At 37.1% G+C, this 19,591-nt stretch overlaps 1 protein-coding gene across 1 annotated transcript in view; it reads left to right on the plus strand.

Annotated features, from left to right (window-relative positions):
* Positions 1-19,591, plus strand: part of LOC150085147 (uncharacterized) — a 307,492-nt gene that overhangs the window by 54,116 nt on the left and 233,785 nt on the right. The window contains exon 2 of the mRNA XM_090373892.1: positions 2,207-2,329. Coding sequence (XP_090230018.1) covers positions 2,215-2,329 — 115 coding nt within the window. The 5' untranslated portion in view covers positions 2,207-2,214. The remainder of the gene's footprint in view (positions 1-2,206; positions 2,330-19,591) is intronic.

A 19,591-nucleotide genomic window follows, 5' to 3' on the forward strand; every position in this document is an offset into this window, starting at 1 on the left:
CTGTTACCTTATGGGAATATGACACTCGCTTAGCGCTGATTTACTTAGCACTCTGTTTTTCCGGAATGAATTATCAGTGTTAAGCAAGGGTCACTTGTAGTATGGTTGATTGACGGTCTGATTTGGTGAGATGTATACAGCCATATGACTCCCAGCAGTCCTGGAAATCACCATTACCTTGCTTTTCAGTCTGCTGCCCATTCTAATAGAAGCAATGCAAGAATTTTTTTTTTTTTTTTTGGCTGATGCTGCATAAGCTTGCTTTCTTGCATCGTATGCCTCTGTTAATGCTAATTCCTTTAATATCGAAGTAAACAAGAAGCACGGTTTTCCTTTTGATTTTGACATTATTTTTTTTGGTCTGAGGGATTGTTTTGTTTTCTGTTGCACTGACTGCCTTTTAGTTTCTGGGTTGTGCTGAAACAGTCAACATTCATTGCAAGTAATTACAGTACTCAGGAAGTCTGGATCATCTTCAGTTTTTTTCAAAACATGTTCACAAACTTGAGTCTTCTCATTCTTTGTTCTTTTTTCAAAATTTTTGGCACCATCTTGACACACTTTTCTCATGCCTAAATTTTCAGTTAAAATTTGCCTGTTTCTTTCTCTATACCAGTTCTGATACAACCATTCTAATGTTTAAACAACGATCACTTCTATTCAGTGTCATTTTCTTCAGTTTTTATGGATTCCAAGATAACCTTGGTCATTCATTGTCTTTCACATTCTCTTTGCCTTCTAAAAATCTTTTATGCCATTCAAACAACCGCAGGGGCTCATGTCTGGTGAGTACGGGCTTGGCACACCCAGGATCCTGAGCTGAATATCATCATTTTTCTCTTTCTTGGTGATTCCCTTCTACTTATCTCTCTCTCTCTCTCTCTCTCTCTCTCTCTCTCTCTCTCTCTCTCTCTCTCTCTCTCTCTCTCTCTCTCTCTCTCTCTCAGGGTAATTCAGAATTTTTTTTTTTTGCCTGGTGCAGCATAAGCCTCAGGCTTCCTTACACCATATGGCTAATAATAATAAACACAATCCCTTGACATAGTATCTTCTCCTTAAACCTGACATAATAACTTGTAACTTTCAGTTGGTGTTTTCTTTAGTTTTGTGGAAAATTTGAGGTTGATTTGTTGTTCTATCCTTTGTCTTTTTTTTTTGGCAAACTGTAAAAACACAAGGTAATGAAACCTGTCTCACTGCAAAGCGAATGAGCATGTTGGGGTGTGACTTGGCAGACAACCAAGGAAAAGTTCAAAGTGCTCTGCCTTTGTTTCACAGGTGGTGCTAGGTGTGTTAGTTAGTTAGTTATTTTGGTTTTTAGGAGCATTAGCAACTAAGGCCGCCATATTGCTCCAGGAATATGCGGTGGTCATTCCCTGACCTTTCCGCATCCTCGGTATTTGGTGGTGACGGGCTCGAACCCCGGTCTAATCACCATGGTCTAATCAAGAAGCATGTGCCACGCACTGCTGCTCCTTCCCACCTGGCTAGTTGTGTAGTGGTGGTTGTGTGCTCAGTCCTGTTATTTAATAGCCACATGTTTAAAGGTGATATGCAAAGAAGAGTAGCAAGATTAGTGAAGGGACAAGAGGGTATTACCTTTACCATGAAAGACTTCAGTTCTGGAAATTGCAGCTTCTGGAGACTACATACCTGCGAGGTGATCTGATTGAGGTGTATAAGGCCTTGAATGGATTGAGGTCATTCAAGGCCTTATACACCTCAATGTTGATGGGATTCTTCCTTTTGCTCATATTACAAACCCAAGGGGGCATAGATTGAAACTGAGGAAAGACAGTTGTAGAACAGATGTGTGGAAGTTTGCCTTTAGCCAGCGGGTAGTTGATTGCTGGAACAAACTTCCATCTCTTGTTGTGGAAGTTGATAGCTTAAATAAATTCAAGGCAGAACTAGACATACATTTGGAATGAATGGATCAGTGAAATGGGAAGTTTTTTTTTTTTTTTTTTGTCTGTTGCTGTATAAACTTGCTTTCTTGCATCATGTGCCTCTACTAATGCTAAGTACTACATTTTGGTTTCTTATGAAACCAAAGAAAAATTATTATGTAATACTTTTCATTATTGAATGTTTTTTTAATTCATAAACTGGCTAAACTTCAACAAAATTTTCATTAACATCCTAATTGTAAATATGATTCTAGCTGGTTTTAGTTAATACTCTTTGCTTAAATTTTGGTATATAGATACCAGAATGTCAGGCCGAGTACGACAAAAAAATGCAGCAAATGCAGCAGACCTGGCTACACTATCAGTAAATGAAAGGATTCTCAAGGAATGTCATGCTCTGTATACTGATCCAGAAAATGGTAAGTTGGAAATTTTAACAATTTATTTAGTTTAGTATGGATATTTAATTATTTTTTTTTTGGGTGTTGGGGAACTCTTGGTTGAATTGAACAAAGATACAATTTATGGAGATGGCAGTTATTTGGGACACATCAGGACTAGTGCATTTTGGCCCGATTAAGTGGCTGCCCCAATTATCCGAAGTTTAACGTAAATAGTTAAAAATACAATGGACCTCTGCTTTACATTTGGTTCACTGGACAATCAAATCATGTTATGATGGACTCACCATAGTAATGTACCGTTCACTATACAATGTGTAGTAAGCGCCGGTCATTGTGATCACGTTTGTGAATTGAATTTTAATTCTATTAAACAGTGATTCTAATTAACGAAAATAGGAGGAATGTTATCCACAGGCTATAAAAGTAAAGATATATTAAACACAAATTTACCCTTTATTACCTTACCAATTAAAAAATTAAATGATACGTGATAATCGGAATAATGTAATATGTACATACTAACTAGTTGACATTTCTGTTCACTGACATTTGTGGGTGGAGGTTAAAATTTAAAACAATAAAAAGATAAGCAATCAATAACAAAGAATACGGCACACAAATTGCAAGTAACACGATATGCGCAAGTGAGAATGGAGTAACAAGTTATGCAGCTTTAAAAATAGGAATGAAGAGAAGATTTTGAAAATTAATTTTATATGATTGAAGATTCCATGGAAGTGTAAACACGTTTCACCATAATAACCCATGGAATTCCAGCTGTCTGTATTATTGCAAATTCAATAAGATCAAGTTTACTATCCGTTTATGATAGATTGCACTGACAGAAAAGCCCAATAAACAGGTGACTGCAAATTGTTTTTATTGTTTTATTAGCATTAGCATTAGTAGAGGCATATGATGCAAGAAAGCAAGCTTATTCAGCATCAGCCAAAAAAAAAAAACACACACCACTCCCATTTCACCCCTCCGTTCGCTCGAAATACCTGTCCAGTTGAGCCTTAAATTTGTTTAGGCTATCAACTTCAACAACAAGTGATGGAAGTCGGTTCCACCAACCAACCACCCGCTGGCCAAAGGCAAATTTCCGCACATCTATCCGACATCCGTCCTTCCTCAATTTGAATTTATGCCCTCTGAGCTGATTATTCTGAGCAAGATGAAGAATCCCATTGGCATTGAGCATGCTCAAACCATTCAAAGCCTTATACACCTCTATCAGATCACCTCGCCGGTGCCTAGTCTCCAGACTCTGTAATTTGCAAAACTTAAGCCTGTCTTCGTAAGAGCAACCCTTTGTTCCATTCAGTAATCTTGTTGCCCTTCTCTGTACCCATTCCAGCAGCTCTACATCCTTCTTGAAATGAGGCCTCCAGACCTGTATATAATACTCAAGATGTGGCCTAACAATTGCCTTATACAAGGGAATAATCACCTCCTTATCCCTGCTAGAAAAATTCCTGTATATCATTGACAAGACACCATGAGCTACTCTTGCAGCTCGTCTGCACTGCTCAGAGAACTTCATATCTGCCTGCACAATTACCCCCAGGTCCTTTTCATTCTCCACCACTGTCAGTGTAGTACTGCAGAGTTGATACGTTGCTCTGGGGTTACTGTTTCCCATATGTAGTACTTTACATTTGTCAATGTTAAACTTCATTTGCCACCTCTCAGCCCATCTGTTCGACCTTTCCAGATCCTGTTGCAGCAGCATAGCGTCAGTGGTGTCCTTAACAACCCTGCCAACCTTTGTATCATCTGCAAACTTGGACATTAAACTTGATATCCCATCATCAATATCATTCATAAACACCAAAAACAACAACGGACCCAACACTGAACCCTGAGGAACTCCACTAAAAACATTAGTCCACGTTGAGCAGTGTCCATTGATTACCACTCTCTGTTTTCTGCCACTCAACCATCCCCTTATCCATAGCAGCAGTTTGCCTCCAATGCCACACTGCTCCAATTTGTGCAGCAGTCTTCCATGTGCAACAGTATCAAAAGCCTTTCTAAGATCCAAATACAGTAAACCCCCACTATTCGCGGGGGTTACGTTCCTGAGAAATGCCGCGAATACCGAAAACGCGAATACTGAGTTATGGTTCCCATAGTAATAAAGGGGTTCCGTTCCAAAGTATGAAATATATAAGAAAAAACTAGTCTAAAATTTTGTCTGTGTAGGTATTATATGTACCTTCATAATATGACTATGTACATAGACAGTACATAGTGAAATGCAAGCATATGGCATCGAAATGAAAATAAGAAACAATTTAATATTTATTAGAAATTTCAAACAAATCTTTCAAACCAGCGTCTTTGCTAGCTAAAAAACCTATCCCGCCAGTGCTATCACCAGTTTCGCTAAAGCGAAACGTTAACTTCACTCATCACGAATGATGAGTGAAGTTAACGGAATTTTATTTTGAGTTCGGTCTTCTACCCACAAATTTAAAGCCTTTTCCATTTTTTCTAATTTAACATCACGAGTTACAGAGCAAATTTTTGAAGCAATTAGCGCGTTTTCACGGACACTACGGCGGATTTTTTCTTCCGATTTCTTGATTGATCGTACCGTTGACTCATTGATTTTTATAATGTTTTGCCACTGATGAGACACTTTCACCATTAGAAATTTTATCTAATAACTCAATTTTATTCGCTAATGTCATCACCTTCTTTGATATTTTCACATTTCTCTTGCTATTCGTAGTCATATTTTTGTAGTGGTTAGAAAGAACTTGTCCACAATAAAGTCACATTCTTCCGTTAACACACTCGAAAAAGTCTGTTTTACACTGAAAAACGGTAGATTTATTACTTTTGTAAGCATATCAATTTATAAATTTATTCAATTTATAAGCATATAAATTAAAAGCAAACGACGAAACCTTCCATAACAAGCGCATAACACATACTGAACAAGGATTGGCGAGAAACATTCACGCTCGCGATTTTGTCACCCCTCTCCCCCACCCACTGAGCGCTGTTTTGACCGGGAAAGATCATTTTAGCCACGCCTATGTTTTTTTTTATGGCGGAAAATATTCACGGCGCTTTAAAATCCACATTTTTTAGGTTTCATTTTATATTAAATCGGCGATCGCGAATACGCGAAACCGCGAATAGCGGGGGTTTACTGTATATAATATCAAAGTTATTCCCTGCATCCAGTTCTTTTGTGACTACATCATAGTATCCAATCAAATTGGTCAGGCAAGACCTGCCCTTAACAAAACCATGCTGCGTCTGAGCTATAACTGAATTCTTGTCTAGATGATCCTGCAGTGCTTCTTTAACCAGTGCCTCCATTAATTTACCTGGAACAGAAGTTAAACTAACAGGTCTATAATTACTTGTGTCAGCCTTTGATCCTCCTTTGTGAATTGGGGTTACATTTGCACATCTCCAGTCTATGGGTACCTCCCCTGAGTCCAAAGAAGCTCTCATAATTATGGCTAGGGGTTTGCTTACTTCCTTTGCTGCCTCCTTTAATATAACTGGATAGATCCCATCCACCCCAGGTGCCTTTTTTATGTTTATCCTCGACAATCTCTCCTCCACTTTCCTCTCAGTTATTACAAAATCATCCAGCTCACTGCCAATGTTTACTTTACCTACATCATTCTCCTTCCTGAATAACTCCTCATGCGTGAATGTAGATGCAAAATACTCGTTTAGATTGTTAGCCACCTGAGCAGGATCCTCAACTGTTGAACCATCAATATCCAGTGGACCAATCTGATTCATCCCTTTCCTTCTTGAGTTTAAATAGGTAAAGAACTCTTTTCTGTTTTTCTTTGCATCCTTTGCCAAGGATTTTTCGTAGTCTGCCTTTGCCTGCCTAATCTCCTTTGTGACTTGGTTACTTCGCTTAATGTTGTCGCAATTAAGCGAAGTAAACCCTTGCTTCTTGATTGATTGGGTTCTGTTTTTTAAGATTTGCCCAAATAAATGGCCACCCCTTAACCGGTGGCCCAAATAACCAGAATCCACTGTATTTTAATATAAAGTAGAATATTTAGATGTAAATGTTTGTAAGGGAAATTACAGGAAATAAAATGCTCTGGTTTTATTGCAACTAAAGCCTGCCTTTTCTTTTATTTATAAAAATAAATTATTTTTTGTCTGTCTTGCAAAGTGAACAGTCAACACTTTTTGGTTTTTTATCAACAAACAACTAATTTAGATATATTTCAGTGATTTATTTATTTGTCAAGGATTTGAATAGAATTTTCATTGCTTTAAGTTAGCCAATCTCTGCAAGTATTTCAGTTTGTCTTCTACCTGCTCATATTCATGCACAAAAGTAGCAACCAAGTCATGCAGTGCATCATATCTTCTCCTTTTCACCTCTAGACGGACCTGCCTGTGCATTAGCCAGTGTCAGTATGTGGCAAGCCAGGTCCCTCTTCAGTCCATCAAACAAAAACCACACACTGGGATGACTGACTGCAGTGGAATAGGGAGTTAAGTGCATTGTGAAATCCCTCACAGCAATTTGTAGTTTTAGGCGACCGTTCAAGAGCTGCATCATGATGATTCCATACTCTTATTGGAAACTGGGGATCTCTACCTGCTGCACCCTCAGTTGTCATTCAGTTATGAAGACCAAAGATGGCAAAATAATATAACAACCAACCAAACATTGTCATGATTCCTGTCCTCAAAAAGCAGAAGCCAATGTTGCCAGAAGCACAATGAGGCAATTAGTTCATGAGAGTAATTAGTTCTACTCCTCATAATGTGATGGGGAATGTGTTGTCAGAGTTGAGTAACGATGTACTGGCCCATATGCCCAAACAATCATCCCTTGCGAGAAATCTCAGTCACAGAAAAGATGGCCATTTGCCTAATCCAACAACAGTAAATTTTGACATTCCTGAGAAGTACCGTCAACTGATACTTCATGATTCTAGTGTGGATGATCCAGACAGAATTCTGGTTTTAGGTGATAAAGAACTCTTGGTTGAATTGAACAAAGATACAATTTATGAAGATGGCACCTTTGATAAAGTTCCAAACATGTTTTACCAACTGTATACGTGGCATGACAAGGTGGGTAACTCATATCCGCCATGTATTTACATTTTGTTACAGAAAAAGAACTTGGATACTTATAATAGAATGTTTGAAATCATGAAGCTGTTGGTTCCAAATATGGTGCCTCAAAAGGTTTTAGTGGATTTTGAGAAGGCTTGCATGAATGCAGTGAGGATTGCCTTTCCACACATTGAGGTCAAAGGTTGCTATTTCCATCTGTGTCAGAGTCTCATCAGGAAACTCAGCAACGTTGGGTTGAAGACTGGATTTGAAACTGATATGAATATAAAACTCAAGCTGAAGTCTCTTGCTGCATTAGCCCAGTCCATGATGTGAGGAGTGTCTTTGATGAGCTTGCTGCCACATTTCCAGACGAAGATAGCTATAATGAGGTGCTGTGCTTGCATACTTCTTTTCTACATACATTGAGGGTGCAGCAGGTAGAGATCCCCAGTTTCCAATAAGAATATGGAATCGTCATGATGCAGACCTTGAACGGTTGCTTAAAGCTACAAACTGCTGTGAGGGATTTCACAATGCCTCTCAGATTGACATTGGCTAATGCACAGGCAGGTCCGTCTAGAGGTTGAAAAAGAGAAGATATGATGCACTGCATGACTTGGTTGCTACTTTTGTGCATGAATATGAGCAGGTAGAAGACAAACTGAAATACTTGCAGAGATTGGCTAACGTATAGCAATGAAAACTCTATTCAAATCCTCGACAAATAAATAAATCACTGAAATATGTCTGAATTAGTTGTTTGTTGAAAAAAAACCAAAAAGTGTTGACTGTTCACTTTGTAAGACAGACAAAAAATAATTTATTTTTATAAATAAAATAAAAGGCAGGCTTTAGTTGCAATAAAACCAGAGCATTTTATTTTCTGTAATTTCCCTTACAAACATTGATATCCAAATATTCTACTTTATATTAAAATCAAAAGTTATATTAAAATACAGTAATACCCCGAAGTTACGCGATAGGTGGGTCCGACGAAAATCGCGTAAGTCGAATTCGCGTAAGTCGGGGTACAACTTTGCATATAAATACATATAAATTTTGCTTAATTGGGACCAAGGACTAACAAAAACACTAGTTTAGAAGAAAAATATTAATAAAATTGCAGTTCTTTATACATATTAATACAAAATATGTATTAAAAAAAACAAATGACTTACGTAAAAAAGTTATTTCGATGTCGATGGCTTCATAAAATCTAACAAATTCGTCTGACGACACAGCGCGTTCTTTTTTTCATGCAGAATTTCTTCGTAGCAAGCTAATAATTTTTTTTATTCCTTGCTTTGTAGCTATAACGCGTTCTTCGTTGGAGTCTATGTTTTCTAAAATTTTTAAGCCCTTTACAATTGAGCCCTTTTCAATTTTCAACCTGTCAAGTTTGCAATTGTCATGTGCTTTTCGCCGTTGCTTCATTTAGGCCTGTAGCACGTGCAATATCACATGGTCTTTCATTTCGCTCAAAGCGTTTCACAATTTCATATTTTTTCTCTATCGACAGAGGTGGACTGGCCATAAGCCTTACCGGGGAAACCCAGGTGGGCCAGTGTGATTTTGGCCATAAACCATAGTATGAGGCCACTATAAATTTCCCCGGGTAAGAATTTTTGACCCAGTCCGCCTCTGTTTATCGATAATTGCTTTTCTTTTTCTCTCTGAATCTGCAGTGTCTTCACCAGGACGTTTCCTTTTCACACCTTTTAATTAAGTATTTTACTCATTTTTAGGGAATAAAGCACAATTACAAAACGAGGAGGCACGCTTGATACGCATAAACAAAGCTGCGCGCATGTAGCAACTGAATAAACAACACCATAAAGGCAGAGATACACTATTAACACCTCACATTTCTAGGGGTTACTACCATAAAACAATAAAAATCCAGTTGCGTTTCTGCTAGTGAAATCTGTTATAAACTGGTAGTAAACTCGATCTAATTGCATTTGCGATTATACCGATAGCTGGAATTGTGTTGGTTTTTACGTTATTATGGTGAAATGTGTTTCCCCTTCACTGATATAAAAAACATAAAAGCAACAAAGTTGAATTTTGTTCATCTTTCGCTCTCATTCTCCGCCGTCGCACCGTATATCGATAACATATGAAAAACGACCTTGAAGATAGTGGGCGGCAGCGTTGCCAAACGAAAAAAATCAAGAACCGCGTAACTCCGAGTTCGCGTAAGTCGGGGTAGCGTAAGTCGGGGTATTACTGTACGTCATATAGAAGTAGAAATAAAATACATAAATTCAATATTTTGTTGCATTATGAAATAATTTGTTTTTTGTAAACTAAAAATAATGTGAGCATTCTTCCGTGTGGTATTTTTCATGTGAACATTTATGACAGTGGGGTTTTTTCTGTGCGGAATTTTGTGCGGTGTAGATATAAGCTAGTCTGTAATCAGTCACAAAGGAGATTAAACGAGAGAAGTCAGATTACGAGAAATCTTTGGCAAAGGATGCTAAGAAAAACAGCAAGGACATCTTTACTTATATAAATTCTAGGAGGAAGGGCTGAATCGAATCAGGTTGGTCCACTTGATATCGATGGTTCGACTGTTGATGATCCTCCTCAGATAGCTGACAAACTGAATGAGTATTTTGCATCTACATTCACACATGATGAATTCTGTGAGGAAGTGTAGGACAGAAGCTTATTAAACTCTAAACTCTAACAGGAGTTTAATGATTTTGTAATAACTGAGAGCAAAGTGGAGGAGAAATTGTTGAAGTTAAACATAAGAAATGCATCTGGGATGGATGGAATCTATCCACTTATATTAAAGGAGGCAGCAAAGAAAGTGAGCAAACCCTTAGCCATAATTATTAGAGCATCTTTGGACTCAGGAGTAGTCCCCACAGACTGGAGATGTGCAAATGTACCCCCAATTCACAAAGGTGGATCTATGGGTGACATGAGTAATTACAGACCTGTTGGTTTGTAATTACAAACCCATGTACTTAACAAACCCATGCCAACAGGTCTGTTGGCATGGGTTTGTTAAGGGAAAATCTTTTGTGACTAATTTGATTGGATACTATTATGTGGTTACAAAGGAACTGGAAGGAAAAAATAATTTTGATATCATATACTTAGATTTCAGGAAAGCTTTTGACACTGTTGCGCATGGAAGATTACTGTAGAAATTGGAGCAGAATGGTATTAAGGGTAAATTGCTACAATGGAAAAAAGGATGGTTGAGTGGGAGAAGACAGAGGGTGGTAATCAATGGATGCTGATTTTCGTGGACTAATGTTATTAGTGGAGAGTCCCCCAGGGTTCATTGTTTGTCCCACTCTTGTTTTGTATATTTATCAATGATATTGATGAAGGTATATCAGGCTTAATATCCAAGTTTGCAGATGATACAAAGTTGTTAATAACAGTAATGGCAGTGTGCTACTGCAGCAGGATCTAGGAAATTTGGGCAGATGGGCTGAGAAGTGGCAACTGAAGTTTAACCTTGACAAATGCAAAGTACTGCATATGGGTAGAAGTAACCCCAGAGAAACATACCAACTGTGTGGTACTACACTTAAGGTGATAGAAAATGAAAAAGACATGGGAGTAATCGTGCAGTCAGATATGAAGTTTACTGAGCAATGCAGACAGGCTGCCAGAGCAGGTCAATGATATACAGGTAGCCCTCATTTTGTGCTAGTCTGATTGGCAATAGCGCCGATCACTAACCACAACGCCATTTTTATTTATTTATTTTTGCAATTTTTTTTATAAATTGAAAGTTTAAAATCGTCAAACAAAATTTATTGGCATCATACTGTGCTATGTATCATGCACTGTTCACGTAATTTAGGACAATCTGAGCCAATCAGCAATTAGCGCATTTGTATCAGAGACAAGAAAGATTCCCACACTCAAAGTAGTCACTCACGGATGCGAGTGGTAAAGGTCCATGCGGTGAAGCATTCAGTTGGTTGCTGTTTATGCTATTTACACATTTTTGGAAATAGCGTAATAAATTTGGAAATTTATTACGCTAACATTTTTTTATTAATTGTGCTATTAATAAATTAAATAATAATAATAGTAACAGCCATCTACAGTTTTTTCTAATCATGTTATAAAGTTTTTAATTTAATAGAATAAAGACATGCTATGTCTGATAAAAGTAGTTCATTGAATACTAGTGCAATATTCAGAGGATAGAATCTGATGAAAGCTGCCCTAATATGTGTAGGGCTATGAATATGCCTCCATCGACTATTACTACAACTATGAAGAATGCTAATAAATAAAACAATCAATGCAAAGTGGTAGGTAAAATTTTTGGTGCCTGGAACCTAACCCTGTGATTTCTGATTCACTCCATTATATAAAGGGTTCCATTTGCGTTTGTCCCCCAGGAAACTAACCACAACGTAAATCGAGGGCTACCTGTACAGGAATTTTGCTAGCAGAGAAAAGGAGACAGTTATAGAATAGATGTGTGGAAGTTTGCCTTTAGCCAACATAGGTAGTTAATTGCTGGAACAGAGTTCCATCTGTTGTTGTGGAAGTTGATAGCTTAAGTAAATTTAAGGCTGAACTAGACAAACATTTGGAGTGACCAGATTGGAAGGGTGTTTTTTTTTTTTTTTTTTTTGGCTGATGCTGTATAAGCTTGCTTTCTTGCATCATATGCCTCAACTAATGCTAAATATTAATTCTGTTATTTCCACTCAAAGCTATTCTTTGAAACATTGTTAAAATAATCAGTTAATCTTGACCCTGTCATTAAACAGCAGTAGTCATTAGAGACAACAATTTGGGATTTCCTAATCCCTTAGCTTGGGTGACACTTGTGTCCCCTCCACTGAGACCTACTCCTTTCATAGTGGGTTAACTTTCTGCCCATTATGTTTTAAATATTTTTCTTTAGTACTAAGTTGACAGTTCACTTGTTTAAGTTCTAAGTTAAACATTTTTTAGAGTCTTGTGTATACGTTTCGTTTAATGAACCGTTAAGAGAAAATACAGAAGTGTTGTATTGATTGAATGCTTTGCAAGCATGACCAACTTCAGTAGCCTCAACAAATAGTTTTATGAAAATCTGGATGAAAACAACAAGTTAATGTCGTGTTTTGGAGTCGGTTAAGTAGGTACTATTTTTATCTGTTGTTACATTTTTGTTAGTAATTAAAATTGCATTGCCTGTCATACGAAAATCCACGGAAACGATTTGATAAAAATCAACTGTTTAAATTTTTTTGTAATAAACTTTAAAATTTATTTCAAATTTGTAAATAAATTTGTGTTAAAATACTTCATAAAATTTTAAGACATGTCAGTGCTTGCTTGCTTCGATATTTACGAGTATTTTTATTTTATTCCCGTGACCCCATAAAAATCATGTTGAAAAAAAGAAAAGCTGATGCTGAGTGTTTTTAATGAGCTGTGGCCAATTAATTACTTTTCTGCACTGATTAATGATACTCGCACTTGTCTTATTTACAATGAAGCCTTGTCAGTGTTCAAGGAATATAATGTGAAATGTCACTACACCACAAAACATGCCTTAAATTACGATAAATTTCAAGAAGCTTTGCTGCAGAAAAAACTCCAAGAACTAATCCAAATTTTTCAAAGTCAACAACAGAAGATTAGAACTTTAACTTATAAAAATTTATCTACAGTTAGAGCTAGTTTTCAAGCCTTCCAAATCATTGCCGAAGAAGGAAGGGCCTTTACGAATGGAGAATTTGTAGAATGAATTTGTTTGGCAATTACAGAAGTATGTCCTGAAAAAAGGTAAAGTAAAGAATTTTGTCTGTAAGTTTATCTTCATCAACTGTAATGAGAAGAATTGAAAATTCTTCTCATTCGTGTTCAAAATCAACTTGTAGAAAAAGTTTGTGAATTCACACATTTTTCAATAGCAGTTGATGAGAGTGAAGATACAAGCCATACAGCTCAATTACTAATATATATCCAAGATGTAAATCAAAGTTTTGAAGTAACTGAAGAGCTAGTTGCATTAAAAAGCTTGAAAGATATACAACAGGTGAAAATATATTTTTGAGTGTGTCAGAAGCAATTGATGACCTCAAATTGAATTGAGATTTGCTTTCAGTGGTTACGATGGATGGTGCTAAAATTGGGTTCATGGGTCAGCTTCATACATATCTTGAGAGTAAAAATGTTCAAAAACCAATGCAATTTCATTGTACAATTCACCAGCAGTCTTTGTGTGGAAAATTTTTGGGCGTAGATTCAGTTATGTCAACTCTAATATCAACAGTAAAGTTTATTCGCAAGACTGGTCTGAATCGTCAGCAATTCAAAAATTTTCTTGAAACAATTGAGGCTGAATACGGTGATTTGTTGTACCACATTGAAGTATGATGGTTGAGTAATGTGTTTAAATGATTTTTTGAACTTAGGATCGAAATAGATCTATTTATGAACGAAAAATCGAAACCTGTTCCAGAACTGTCAGATCTCAAATGGTTGTGGAACCTTGCCTTTTTAACAGATATATGTGAACACTTGAATTTCCTTAATATGAAACTACAAGGACGAGACAAACTTGCCAATGAATTACATTATAATATCAAAGCAATTGAAACAAATCTGGAGCTATTTAAAAGTCAACTACTTCGGAATAATTTTTCACATAATTTATCTAAAAATATGCCTAGTTGTAATTTTTCCACTGAAAATTTTGTTCAAAATGTTAGTTTGTTGCAGGAAAATTTTGTGGATAGATTTTCTGATTTAAAAAATAATTGAAAGTAGCTTGAACTTTTTCAAAATCCATTTGACGTACCCATCAATGATGTTGATGAGAATTTACAATTAGAGTTGGTAGATCTTCAGTCTGAAGATCTTCAGCCCTGAAGACAATATTTAAAAATAAAAATCTAATTCAATTTTATTCAACATTATTCAAAAATTTTAAATTTTGCAAGAAAGGTTGCATCAATTTTCGGAAGTACATATATATGTGAGCAGACCTTTTCAAAAATGAAATATATCAAATCAAAAATACGATCACGTCTAACTGATCCGCATTTACACGACTCTTTAAGAATTGGAACTATTACAATGGACCTCCGCTTTACGATGGGTTCACTATACGATCAAATCACTTTACGATGGACTCTCCATAATAAAATACCTTTCACTATATGATATGTAGTAAGTGCGGGATATTGTCATCACGTTTGCAAACTGAATTTTAAAATTCTATTTTAATTAATTAAAATTTGATACAAACAAACTGGTATATTTTATATTACATATCTGTTGATTTATTTTTGAATTTGTAGATATAGGTAGGTATAAAATTTGTTTCTCTGCCAAATATTCCAAAAATTCATACGTGGCCCGCTTCTCTAAAAGTTTGGGGACCCCTGCTCTAGATGCAGCCAAACCATGGCCTTGTAGAAAGAGGGACAGTCACCGCCTTATTCCTGCTAGCAAAGTTTCTGTATGTCATTGACAAAACTCCCATGAGCTCTTCTCGCAGCATGTCTGCACTCTCAGAGAATTTCATATCTGACTGCACAATTACACCAAGGTCTTTTTCATTTTCTACTACCCTGAGTGTAGCTCTACACAGTTAAGTTACTGAGTGTAATTGCAAGTGGATGTAGTGACATTCGAGCTTCAAGAAATATGTGTTCTTTGCCATTTTATTTACTTGATTGTTATATTATATCGTACTTTATAAGTAGCTTTATAGATCTAGTTACGCTGGTTATTTTTAATTTAGATACAGATTTTGTAGGTTGCTACTTAATATATGTAAAACTGTTCGTTTGAATCTTGCTGCCATTGTTATAGTATAGAGTGAGTGGTCAGGAATTCAAATTTTTAATTGTAGTAAATAGGTAGCTAACATAAAACTAGATAGCGTAGTACGTATCACTGCATTTAGAAATCCATTAGGTAGTATAGTATTGATAATTGATTAATTAATTTGATTAGTCTTATTAAGTTTCATTGTATTCAATCAATTCAATCATGCCCCAGGTTAGAGCAGCAATGCAACAAGCACAAAATAGCAGGAGTGCTGTGACTCTGGGGGGGGAGAGAACCGAGGGGAACGGTTCTCCAATGCATCACATCCTCAAAAAATGTGCGGCTTATGAAATGTTTGTGGATCATTCTGGAAAGGACATGATCTAGCCAAGGAGGATGTCTTTGTGTGCTAGGTGCAGAGAATGTAAAGAAATTAGTTGCCAACTCAGCATTCTGATGGGCACTTATGAGAGTTTGAAGAGTCAGGTGGATGCCTTGAAGGTATCAAAATGGGGAACCCATCAGGCTCTCAGCTGCCCAACTCAACACCAGAGATCCTTCTTGTGCATTAGGCTACACAGCGGCAATCTCTAAGGCAGAATGCCCTGGTCCCTCAGGAGATATTGTCGGTGACTCCTTTGTCAGGGCGCCGGGTAATATATTGTGAAAAAGGATAGGTGGAATAGAACCAGGATATATCTGTCAGGGGCAAAAGTTGATGACGTTGAAGAGCAGATATCATCTTTTAAGGGCACAAAGGATGATTTTGTTGTACATGTTGACACTAATGACATTAAGAGTAGGAAATCTGCAGGCTTACTTAACAAAGTATAGGTCAATGTTGAAAAAATGTCATGAGTTAGGGTTAAATTTGAAGGTGTCTGCAAAACTCTGCCTAGACATGATAGGAAGGAGTATATGATGAGAGCCTTGTCAATCAATTCGGCCCTGGAGAGACTGTGCAAGGCTCATGGGGTAAAAGTTTTCTCAGCGTGGTCTGTGCTAGTTAACAGGAGAGACTGCTTGTACAGGGATGTGATACACTTCTTAAACAAAAGGGATGCAAGAATATTTTCTGATGCTATCAAGGCAGTATTATGTGAGTCAGAAAAATACTAGCTTGGGGGATTCACAGACTAAAATGTTAAAAGTAGCCGCAGTCAGAGGTGCAAATGATTCTTGCACTGCTTCTATTAGATTTGAGGGGTGCTGGGGGTTTTAGGGACTGGTAGGAGTCATCATGAAACAAAAATACATGGGCTGTGTTAGGGTAACTAAGAATAAGAATAGGTGCATGTATTTTTATTTTATTTTATTTTAACATATAATATGCCCAGTTAAAGTGTATAACAGAGCAGAAAAAAGATAACAGAACAAAGATTGTACAAAACATAAAAATAAATAGTAGAATAATACTCTGTACAATGAAAGTTCATTCAAATAGGAAAAGTCCAATTCACGGAAATAAAAAAGGTATTCATGATGTCAAGTCCAGCACCATGAAAAATCGCAGAGAGCAGGTTTGCTGCAGGAGACATCATCACACACACAAATTAATGATGACATCTTTAGACTGGAACCCATCTGTCAACCAGTCAACCTATTCCAAATAGTTCTGTGAAACTGTTTCTTGTTCACAGCCGTATCCAAGTCAAACTTGTTCATGAGTGCCAATGTTCTTTTGAAGAAGGAGTCCCTGGATATCTCTAATCTAGAACTACCGATGTGGAATGTAGTTTTCTGTCTAGTAGCCACCACTGGAGCGTGAAGGTCAATATGGCATAGAAGATCCTCAGGTAGGTTGAACCAGCGAAGATATGGTACAACAGTTTTAAATCAAGAACAGTTCGCCGAGTTTCCAGAGATCGAAGCTTGACGTAGGAACAGAGATTCCGGTAGAAGATTCTATGGTAAAACATGGGCTTATGTCTGGAAAGATAGTGGATAAATTTCATCTGGAGAGATTCTTTTTGCTGTATCAAGTATGCATAGTGTGGGTTCCATATAGGAGAAGCAAACTCCAGTATAGGGAGTACAGTTGTTTTGAATAGGAGTACAGAGAACTGAGTATCTTGAAATCTGTATGTCTGCCATTTAATGAAGCCAATTTGTTTTTTCGCTTAGTGTAATATATTTCTAACATGTTTATCAAACCCACATGCAGTGGTAAAAGTAACTCCCAGATCTTTAACTTCGTCAACTCTGTAAATTGGCATCTCCTTGATGTAATATTGATTAATTAAAGCCTTAGTTTTCCTCGAAGTTGCAAAGGAAATAGAGCTGCATTTCCTAGGATTAACCTCCAGACCATTCAAAGCAATCCAATCAGCAAAAGAGTTGAGAGCAGCCTGACGGTTAACAGCATCATCTTGATTGCTGATACGTGAATATAGTTTCACATCATTGGCAAACATTAGGATCTTAATACCACCTCTCTCAACAAATTGCGGTAGATCGTTGATAAAAATGGTGAATAAAAGAGGCCCAAGAGATGATCCCTGTGGTACTCCTCTTGGTGGAAAAAATTCCCTTGAGACTTCCTGTCCGATGATCACCCTATGTTTTCGATATGAAATATAACTCATCGACCAGGATAGTAAAGGGTCAAGTATTCCATAGTGGCTTAGTTTTTTAGCAAGCTGATTGTGCGAGACACTGTCTTAGTAAGGTCTGTGTAGATCACATCAACCTGTCCTCCGTGATCAACTGTGTCTAGAACCTGCTGCCGGATAGTGAGAAGATTAGTGGTAGTTGATCAGCCCCTGGTGAAGCCATGTTGGCAGTTGCAAATGAAGTGATGAAAATATTCCATTTATCGGTTGTGAATGACAGTGTCCAGAATTTTTGCCAGTGAGTTCAGAAGGCAGACGGGATGGTAATTCTCTAGTGAGTGGATTGCGCTTCTCTTTGGGATAGGAATAACATTAACTGTTTTGAAGTGAGCAGGGTAAATACCAGTCTTAACAGAAAGATTGAATGTATGCAATATTATATATTTAAGTTGTGGAACGCATTTCTTCCACAAGATAAGTGGAATCTTATCTGGTCCAGCTGAAAAATCCTTTGTAAGTTTCCGAAGCGCTTGAATGATATCGACTGTGTCCACCGAGAGATTATTCAGTGTATCATCCTTAATGACTTTAAATTGATAAGTTGAAGCAGCAGTAGCTGCAGTGTTCTCAGAAAAGGAGGAGAAAAAGGTTGCAAAAAAGATCTGCTTTTTGTTTTGTCACAGGTTGTAGGCTTGCTATCGGAATCAATGATCTTGGTTCCTGTTGAGCAGTTATTAGAATTCTTAAGCATGTTCCAAAATGGCTTCAGGTCTCCATTCACTGTGAAACTGCATTGAACTGATTTCTGATCATCCTTTTAATGTTGCTTCTATGTTCCTTGAACAGTGCCATATATGCTTCATCATGTGTCACCCTAAAGTGTTTTCTGCACTGTTCTTTGGCTCGGATAATTGCAGTTATGTCTGTCGTGATCCAATGAGGGAATCTATTCCTGTAATTTTTACTGAGAGGTAAGAACTCTTGAATGATAGAGGAGATTGTGCTAATAAGATGATCGGTGACTGCATCAAGATCATTAATCTGTGGGAAGGAGAACCAATCAATGCAATCAAGTTCACTCCCTAATAATTGCCAGTCTGCTCTCCTAAAGTTCAGCTTAGCTGGGACAAGAGTAGTGTGTCTACTCTTCTGTGATATGTTTATTTGACAGCTTAAAGCCTTGTGATCAGACCTCAGAAATGAAATTGCTTCTAAAATAAGAATCTGCTTGGATGCAAAAATGAGATCCAGCATCTCCTTGCCTCTAGTACAAGTATTGTTATACTGCTTGAGGCTCAGTTCAGACATGGTGTCATATAGCAGCCTAGTTGTAGCGGATGACTCCTCAGTGCCTAGTGGAGAGTGTTGAGTATTGAAGTCTCCAAACAAGTAAACCTCATCTGACTGGTGAAAAAACGTTTCAAACTCACAGAGTGCTTGCGACAGCCTCTCCATAAGAAGAAGATCGACCATATATACATCAAACTCCAGAGAGCAAAGCAAGGTTCTAAATTTGTCAATTTTATTCACTAAACTCCTACAGTTCTGATAATATATATGAAGAGATTGCTGATAGCCATCATCGCCTGTCCCTGTATGGACAGAAACAGTAGAGGCCTGGAAAGGAAGAGAACAAGAGTTGTTTCTGCACCGTGATTGCTAACTATCATTCTTCTCCACATTATTTGTACTCATTTATAGATTTTAACTGGTTTGATTATTTTTTTTTGATTATTTAAAAAGATTATTTTAAATCTTTTTTAGATTTTAAATGGTCTGATTATTAATCCTGGAGGCAATACAGGGAATCCAATAGTTTACATTCGTCCAATGTATTGCAGATCACCAGGAAAGAAGCGTAGGATGGATGTTTAGTTCTAAGTGCACG

This window comes from Mastigoproctus giganteus, chromosome 5 (assembly GCF_048544385.1).
Source record: "Mastigoproctus giganteus isolate SK-2022 chromosome 5, ASM4854438v1, whole genome shotgun sequence".
Lineage (NCBI taxonomy): Eukaryota > Metazoa > Arthropoda > Arachnida > Uropygi > Thelyphonidae > Mastigoproctus > Mastigoproctus giganteus.